Source organism: Arachis ipaensis, chromosome B05, assembly GCF_000816755.2.
Source record: "Arachis ipaensis cultivar K30076 chromosome B05, Araip1.1, whole genome shotgun sequence".
NCBI classification, from domain to species: domain Eukaryota; kingdom Viridiplantae; phylum Streptophyta; class Magnoliopsida; order Fabales; family Fabaceae; genus Arachis; species Arachis ipaensis.
Genome location: NC_029789.2, coordinates 147,216,101 through 147,225,798, shown reverse-complemented (window position 1 = coordinate 147,225,798; position 9,698 = coordinate 147,216,101). Strand labels below are relative to the sequence as shown.

Sequence of the window (9,698 nt, the reverse complement as noted above, 5' to 3'; positions counted from 1 at the left end):
TATTTTATTGGAAATACTCTTAGATTTGGATTAAGACTTCCACAACATAAAAGTTGATTATTCACATGATCAAAAAATTGGAAAATACAATACAATTTACATTCTCATGCATGGCACCATTTCAATAATTTGTTATCACAATTATTTTTATCTCTATAAGAAAATAGACCCACCATTCAAAACTATCTGTAGTTTACCATTATTAAAGAAAGTAACAAGAACTACAATAATGACATTGTGGTAACTTATTAGACTTAATTAGATAACTACTTAAAAAAAAGCACATTAAGATTTTATTCCTTTCCAACATAAACATAAGTAAATAACGAAACTACATGACAAACAAATGAAAATTCAGAAGTAGCACTGTAATTTGTACCACATGTTATCAAAGAAATGAAAATAGACAAATCTCCATGATTTATAAATGTAGAAAAGAACAATTATTCCCCCAAATCCCATGATGGATCTAAAACCCATAATCACAAAGAACCAATTTATTTCAATCCCATTGTTCTCTCTTCTATTGTCACTAATACCAGGAACCTTCTCATTCAAACTGCAGTTGACTGTTAAAGATAAAATTATTACCAATAAAACTTGATATTTTAAAAGTTTGAAGACATGCAAGTTTAGCACTGTGAAAGAAAGGAGAGCTTGCATGCTTCTAAAACCTTTCAAGCATCAAATTTTGTTGGAAGCATTGATCATGCTGCTTGCAACTAACACATATATTAGAATATAAGTTTGTATTGTAAATTATGTTTTGAGTGTGAATGTGATGAGCAACTTCCTTAAACTTTCACCTATTTATAGTGCCACCCACACACACATGTGATGAGTAATTTTTTTTCCTTCAGATTTTTCTTTCTTTCTCTTAAACTTTATTATTCATTCACCGTTTTTGTTGACTAAAGAAAAGAAACGTTTTTTTAAAAATAAGGAAACTTATTACACATACTATTAAGAACGTCCTTTCCAAAGTATATGCCACATAATTTAATAGTAAAAATTCGGGTGCAGTTAACTTCATCTGAAGTTAATAATTAATAGTCGTTAGACGATTATAATTTAGTCAAATTTGTCAAATTATTTAACGATTTTCAATTATCAACTTAACATGAAATTGTCTGTACCTAAATTTTCACTTAATTTAATATAAAAACGGAAATTAAAATTTATTTCATGTGTCTACATATATGGCTTGTTTGGGTGAGTTTTTAAGAAAATATCTTTTTTCGAGTTATCTTTTTTTAAAAGATCTTATAGAAAAGTAAAAGTAAGTTTATGTTTGGATATCTCATGTAAAAAAGTCTTTTTATCTATCAATTATGTTTGGGTATAACAATATAAAAGTACTTTTTTGTTTATTTATTACATGAAAAATATCTTTTTTTATTTTACTAGTACTTTTATTTTTACTACTAGAAATTTGCCAAACACATTAAAAAATAAAAAAAGATTTTTAACAAAATAATGACGTCCAAACATGTACATAAACTACAAAAAGTAATTTATAAGTGATAAAACAAATACCATAGACGGATTATTATTGTTTAAAAAATAAACGTCTTAACTTTATTTTTTCTCAAATTTAATATAATGAAAATTTATTTAGTAAAAGTTTATAAAATCTTATATATTACGTTAGCACGGTATGTTATATTTAAGTCTTCGTTGAGTTACTCGCAGTGACGTTGAAGGTTAAGTGAAGTAGTAATATTATGAAAGTCAAGTCAAGCCAATAAAAACAAGAATAATTATTCAAGTTTGAATGTTTGAATGTTGAAGTTTCTTACCTATTTCTTAATTTTCAAGAGTTTGATACTCTCTTTATTTCCTTCAGTAACATTTCTACCACATATACATAGTCTTTCACTTAATTACTAATCAATTATACAAAGGAAAACATGGAAGAAAATAAAAATGGTTTAATTACCCATTACACACGACTCCTAAAGTCTTCCAACCAACACGTAATTGAGTAAAATTTTCAAGAAGTGATATTGAAAGTTAAGCTAATAATAAAAGCAAAAGTACGTACGTCCATTATGGGATACAATTATACACTCTCGAACACGCAATTTTGCAATTTTGAGGTTTAATTTCTTCGGTCTTTTTTTTTCTAAAGAGAGATTAATTAAAAAAAAAATATTCAGTAGTTAATAGTTACTTTTAAATTTTAAAAGATATTTTGTTAAATATAATTGTGATTTTTTGTGTTTATTAAAAATTATTTTTAATTTAATACTCGTTCAAAAAGCATATCCATGATGATGAATAATAGATTGGTTATGTTACACTGCGTTTGGTTAGTGTGTCTGTCTGGGCAAGACATAGACACGGTAGAACGTGTCTGGTGTTTGGTTAGTGAGACACAAAAATTGGAGATACACGCATACCCATAAGCATACACAGTATACATGTTTTTAGTGTCTCAATAAAATGGTGAGACACGGAACAAAAGCCTTGGACACAGATCTAAAATTTTATTTTTGGACCATTTTATCCTCATCAATTTTTTAAAATTCCAAATATCTCCTTCTCTATTTACAAACCCTAATAAGTTCTCAGCCCTTGTCATTTGTTTTCTGAAGCATCGTGGATTCTCCATTGTATGTATGCGCTGGTCGATTTTGTGAAACTTGTTGTTATTCTATGAAAATCTCCTTCTCCTTTTCATAAACCCTAACTAGTTCTAATCTCTTCTCCTCTGTTTTCTTGCTTTTGCAGCTTTGTAAATCTTCTTCACTTGTGTGTGTTGTTCGATGTGCTGAAGCTTTCTATTGTTCTATCACAAGATTTCTCCTTCATCTGTGCTAGAAAACTCAGCTCAAGGTTTGAAATAATCGTAATCTTCTTGTTTGTTTGTATGTTGTATTTGTATGTTGCTGTATTGGATATCCAATTTTTTTTTGAACACTTATGTGTTGGGTAATCTTCTATTTTGGATATGTATTTTTAATGGGGTTTAGTTGAAGTATTATGTCATAGTATTATGGTTCAATTTGAATCAGTTTGATGTTTCAAAATTATGAATTTGAGTCCATGTGAGAGCTTCTTGTACTTAGTCCCAATTGTATACTTGTTATCATAACGGAGCATTGTGTATCTCCACTTGATGACTTATTATTTAATTAGATCCCAATAATTTATTTGTTGTTTTGTTCATGGAATCTGAGCCCGCTGGTTGATTGCTTAGTTTTGATATTTATTAGTATATTTTTACCTTGAATTTTATTTCCGATTTATAGTCCAGAGAAAATTAGCAACTGTAATAAATTAAGAGTTCTCCATTTATGTATCAAAAACTGTTAGCTTGCTAATATGAGTAAGTGATTATCTAATGGGTGTTTTCTCTACTTGTAGTTTAGTTAAAATCATAAAGAAAAGTTTACTCTTGAGTGTTGTGAAACTGGGTTTTAGAATTTATTTTATTTTTATGCATTTATTTTTTATTGTTTCTTAGGAAGTGATGATGGATCGTTCTGAACAAATTAAGCTATGTGTTGGATATTACTGGATCATGAGAATGCAATCTGACACGATGATGTTGTTTCTTTTAGTTACTTTGTATATGTATATTAGGAATAGAAGGAGGGGTCATTCTTCAATTGGGCGAAGAGTGAACACATTGCCATTAAGGCGAGATGCATTAGATAGCATCATTGGGGCGGGTGGCGATAGAAACTGCATATGGGAGTTAAGAATGAGTTTGAATGCATTTGCTAATTTGTGTGAATTGCTACAAGTTCAAGGTGGGTTAGATGATGATGGTCATGTTGGCATAGGGGAGCAAGTAGCAACTTTCTTGATTATATTAGCTCATCATAAGAAAAATCGCAGTGTACAAGTTAGGTTTTATAGGTCTGGTGAAACTGTATCTAGGTATTTTCATAAGGTGTTAGGTTCAGTTTTGCGTGTCCAAAGTGTGTTATTTGCAAAGGCAGACCCTGTACCAGAGGATTCTATAGATCCCAGATGGAAATGGTTTAAGGTAAGGTGTTGCATAAACTTTAAATTTGTCTTGGTCAACTTTATTTGTATGTAATAACTATTTTGTTTTGTCCATTTGATAGGGTTATCTAGGAGCATTAGATGGAACTTACATAGATGTCACAGTCCCCAAGAGTGATAAATCTAGGTATCGGACAAGGAAATCTAGAATATCCACCAACGTCTTAGGAGTTTGCAATCGGAACATGAATTTCGTCTATGTCCTTAGCGGTCGGGAAGGATCGGCATCTGATTCAAGGGTACTTAGAGATGCCATTACTCGACGTAATGGCTTGAAAATACCTGTTGGTATGTTTAAATTAATCTCTTCATAAGTGCATTAGCTATCTATTAAAGAATTACGATATACCCCTTATAATTTTTTCATCCTTCCATTTTAGGGTCTTATTATTTAGTGGACGCTGGCTATACCAATGGTAGAGGATTTTTATCTCCTTATAGAAATGTCCGGTATCATATCAATGAGTGGGCTCAAGGCCACCGTGCACCACAAAATCGTCTAGAGTTATTTAATAAGAAGCATTCATCAGCTAGGAACGTGATTGAGCGGTGCTTTGGGCTGCTTAAGAAGAGATGGGCAATTCTACGAAGCCCCTCATTCTATCCAATTAGAATCCAAAGCCACATTATTATTGCGTGTTGTTTGTTACAAAATTTTATTCGTATGAACATGGATGTTGATCCCGAAGAAGATGCAACTCTTTTACCGGAGCATATACCCGTTGGAGATGACACTGTTGTTGATGAAGCCGACGTAATTGATGCTGTGGAAAGTAGTCATGAGTGGACTCAATGGCGTGAGGACTTAGCAACTGAGATGTGGGAAATATGGAGAGGAGAACATGGAGCATAGAGTTTCAAATTTTTCTTAGTTTTATCATATCTGCTTTGTTTCTCTTGAAATTATTTGAGTTTTTTTAAGGCGTAATGTATTTGCATAATAGGATTAATTACTTGTGTTCTAATTTGGTTGAAATTGTTGAATTATGTTGATATTCTACTAGTGATTATTTAAATTCTGTTGCAATTGTTAATTTATTGTAGTGTTACTTTGTTACAAATCTGCTAGCCAGTATTGATTTGCTAAAATTCTGCTAGTAACTTGATATTTATTGTGTAGTTGCTGTTATTGTAAGTCTGTTGCAATGCTGATAAAGATTCTGCTGTAACTCATTTATAATTCCGATAGTAACTCCGTTGGTCTGGTGTCTTTTTCCTTTATTGTGCAACTACATTATCCAGCATCAATGGCTTCCATACCACGTCAGTGGACTGAACAGGAAACTGAACAATTTGTGGTCTTCATGGAGGAATTGGTTGTTGAAGGCAAGAGGGCAGATGCCGGTCAATTTAAACCCGGAGCATTTCAAAAGCTGGCAGATAAGATGAATGAGAAGTTTCCTGGATGTGGCCTCACTGTGAAGCACATCAGAAATAAACACAAGCGACTAAAAGAAAAATATATGTATGTGGCTGAGATGTTGGGTTGTAGCGGCTTTGGATGGAATTCGGAAAAAATGTGTGTTGAAGTCGATAGCAAGCAAGTATTGGAAGCTTGGGGAAAGGTATGTTTTTCGTTTTAAATCACTCCTCTTGCAAGATCTTTAAACTTACAAATCTGAATTTCATTTTTTCTATGTTTATTAATATCGACCTTGGTTTATGGTATAGGGTCGCAACGTCACACTCTACACTCCTGGCAAGCCGTTTCCCTTGTTTGAACGTCTTGGCAATATTTTTGGTAAGGATAGAGCTACCGGTGTTGAAGCATGCAGTGGCAAAGATGCTGAAGAAGATGTTACTCCGGGATCTACATTTGCTGCGGCCACAGCTGGTGGTTTGGGATTAGGCAGCGATGATATTGACATGGAGGATTTAGGGGCTGCTGAGAGTGAATTACCCAACACCTTCTCGACTTCTTTTGCTTCATCAAGTGAGAGAAATCAAGGACGTCAATCTGCAACTAAGAAAACCAATGATGCTGCAATCCTATCAAACTTGGCTGAAACTTTTAAGTCCGCAGTAGAAGATCAAGGAAAGCATGTGCAAGTACTAGCAAATGCAATGAGTGGGGTAAATGACCAAGTGAACCTGGGCAGAACTTTAAAGAGTCTTGGCTTTGATACAATGGAGATTGTGCAAGTTGCAAAGAAATTTGTGCAGAATCCGGAATTGAAGGCAACCTTTTGGAGTTTGGACGAGGAAAAGGCAGCATTCATACGAGATATAATGAAAAACTTTTAGCTATTATTAGTGTTGTTTGTTTAATTAGTTGTTATCTTATTAAGGTCTATTGCTAAATACTGTGGGTATTTTGCTATAATTGAAGAGGGTTTAGGTAATTGTTGTATTATTAAAGTGCAATAGCTATATATGCACCTAATTTATGCATGAACTGACTTTTATTTGTAATCTGCAACAATATGTGTTGATATTTTGGTTTATGCAACTAAGTTATGCCTTACGTGTTTATTAATTATATTATGCAAAGTTACATTTTATACTGTGCAATTATGCATTATTGCAATCAAAATCTGTAATTCTGTTGTCGAGGTTCAAATGTATTGTGTAATTTTGTCCTTAAAGTTATTTACTTCTGCATATTTAAAATTAATTTCTGCATTCTGTTTGTTGATTTTCTGCACTTAGGTACAGATGAATTATAATTGTGCAGCTTACTTTTGCACAACAAAGTTGTGCACTTCTGCAAAATTTGATTCAATTTTTAGGTACAGTAAAATACTGCACTTCCTGTATTGCTTTCATACACTTGGTTTACAGCTTGAGTTTCAAATTCTCCAGTTACATATTAGTGCAAAGCAAACAACATATACTTCAAATACTCATTGCTGAAAGCAAACAACAGGCCAAATTAAATTTCAAAGAAACCACCTTTCATTCAATTTTCAATTCATACAATTTTCAATCATACAATTGTCTTGAATACTAAAACAATACCAATGGAACTCTTATGCTATTGTTTCTCAGGTGTTCATTGTACAAATACAGTGCCACATAATTGAAAAAAAATTACAACTTTTAAAGGTAATTTTTGTTCCAAAGTTGCAGTTGTCTCAAGCCGTTCAACATTTGATCCATGACCAACTTATGTTTGTGCATAGCAACCAATTATTTGCTAAATACTATGCCAAAGCCAACCATTTCTACTGCTAATCATAACTGCCTGATCCTTTGATAGCAGGCACAAACCCTTCCTGCAAAAAGAAATTCAATAAACACATTCAAAATTTGAAATAAGAGACAGCTTAAGCTAAATGCATTACCACGAAAAAGCATATAGCTCAACACCAATTTCTATTCTCAAAGTATTAGCATGAATTCACCGGTAAATGGATGGATTATAAATATGGATTTCATCAACATTTCTAACCATACTAATAAATAAAAAGCATCAACAACATGAAGCCTAATATCAATATATAGTGCATCTTTCAAGATGTCACCTACACACTTCAATCTACTCAGCATTACAAGCTAAATTCTTAAATATATTTAGATCAAAATTATAAAATGGATATTTGTAATTGCAAAGCATTAAGAATAGCAATACTGAGTATTGATGCAAATCAGGCCAACAACTGTAGTTGATTGCTCTTCGCCATATGAAAACAAGAAAAATAACAACACAAACAAGTGGACAGATGTTGAAACCATCAATCGGTTGAACACAGTACACCACAAGCAAAGCAAACCCTAACTTTCATGTCTGGTTGTTTCACCAAGATAAACGAATTTATGAATAACTTGTACATGCTGTGGTTCAAGTGTTATTTCTGCATTGATTACATTGCAGCAGAAAACAAAAGGGGAAAAGAAGAACAACAAGAAGAAATATTCCATCCTATGAAGCACTTACCAAGTTAAGCCCAACGAACAATCATCACAACAATTGATCACCATAAAATTCTAAATATATCAAAAGTATCGACTAAAGTATCCACTAATTTGTAAAGTTTGATAAGTAAATTTTTTCAATTACTACTATTTTAAGCACCGTATTCCCAAAATTGCAGCAGCTAGATATTTCAAGCACCGTATTCCCAAAATGCAGTAAACCTTAAACCCTAAATTGCAAACTCCTAACTCTTAAAAATATAGTATAAGCTGAATATTATGAAGGGGTATGGTACATACCTGCCAAACGCGGAGGAGATGGCTTCTTCTTCGACGGTAATTCAACACACAGGCTTTTCATCAATGAGCCGCCTTCCTCTTTCCTTCTCGTAAACGGAACCTATCAAACACACTCGCAAAAATTAAGACCAACAATTAAGAAGAAGAAGAAGAAGAAGAAGAAGAAGAAGAAGAAGAAGAAGAAGAAGAAGAAGAAGAAGAAGAAGAAGAAGAAGAAGAAGAAGAAGAAGAAGAAGAAGAAGAAGAAGAAGAAGAAGAAGAAGAAGAAGAAGAAGAAGAAGAAGAAGAAGAAGAAGAAGAAGAAGAAGAAGAAGAAGAAGAAGAAGAAGAAAAAAAGAAGAAGAGGAAGAAGAAGAAGAAGAAGACCGCGAACCAGGGGATCGCACACGAGGGAAGAGCACCGCGAAGAAGGAGATCGCACAAGAGGGAGATTTCTGGGGGCTTGAGGTTTGAGGGAGAAAGTATCACCGCGAAGAAGGAGATCTCACAAGAGGGAGATTTCTGGGGGCTTGAGGTTAGAGGGACAAACCCTGGAATCAATTTGGGCCTCTGCCTCTCTGGCTTTTTTTTTTAAATTACTGAATTTTTAATTAAAAATAGGAGGGCAAAATAGTCATTCTAATTATATAGTGTTCTTGTGTTCTATTAACCAAACATAAAATTAGACACTACACTAATGTCATGTTCATTATATCCAAACATCATACATAAACACAAATATCTAATGTCTATGTCTCAACTGTCTATGTCTTAGTGTCTATGTCTTAGTACATACACAAACCAAACGGAGCCTTAGCTAGGCAAGACTTTCAATCAATTTGAACAAGGTTCAGTCTAAGTAGTACTGAGTTTAAAATAAGATGTTTGTGCATTTTTTAAATATTTATTTAAATATTATAATAAAAATTTAAATTAATTAATTGAATAAATTGTTTGTTAAAAAAAAAAGGATTATGTTATGTGTATACTAAAGTTAGCTACTAAAGTCAGTTATCAGTATAAAATATATATTAAACCACACATGTATTTATACACAAATATATTAGTGACTGATTTTAGTGTACAAATAATATTTTTGATAAAAAAAAAGTGTGTGTGTTTAAATTAAAGTTTATGAAAATTTGTATCAAATTGATTTTACAAAATCATTTAATAAAATTGAATTGGTGCTAACGTGATTTATGTTAAATAAATTTATATCAAAGTAGATTATAGTAAAATGAATATTATTTATATTGCATTATTCAATGTTTAGTAATTTTATATCAAAGGACTTGATAGGCGATTTTGCTTTTAGATCTACTCCCGCCATTAAACAAAATCTTTGGGATTGTCATCCAGCTAGGGGTGGCAATGGAGCGGGTATGGATGGGTTTTTGTCATACCCGACCCGTCCTACAATAATCCATATTAAACTCGTTCCGCTTCTACCTGCGAGTAGTAAAAAGTTAAATCCTAACCTGCTCCGTCCCTATAATTATTAAAATACAACAAATAAAATTAAATTTTAAAATTTGTATAGCAAT

At 32.4% G+C, this 9,698-nt stretch overlaps 1 protein-coding gene and 1 long non-coding RNA gene across 2 annotated transcripts; one reads left to right on the top strand and one right to left on the bottom strand.

Annotated features, from left to right (window-relative positions):
• LOC107641527 (protein ALP1-like) lies at nt 3,479–4,870 on the top strand. Its single transcript, XM_021124083.1, has 3 exons — nt 3,479–3,997; nt 4,080–4,305; nt 4,398–4,870. The coding sequence occupies exons 1-3, from the start codon at nt 3,479–3,481 to the stop codon at nt 4,868–4,870; spliced, it is 1,218 nt and encodes a 405-aa protein (XP_020979742.1).
• LOC110271663 lies at nt 6,962–8,712 on the bottom strand. The gene is made up of 3 exons (XR_002362224.1): nt 8,546–8,712; nt 8,173–8,272; nt 6,962–7,232 (listed from the first exon to the last, which is right to left on the bottom strand). It is a non-coding gene; the product is annotated as an uncharacterized LOC110271663 (long non-coding RNA).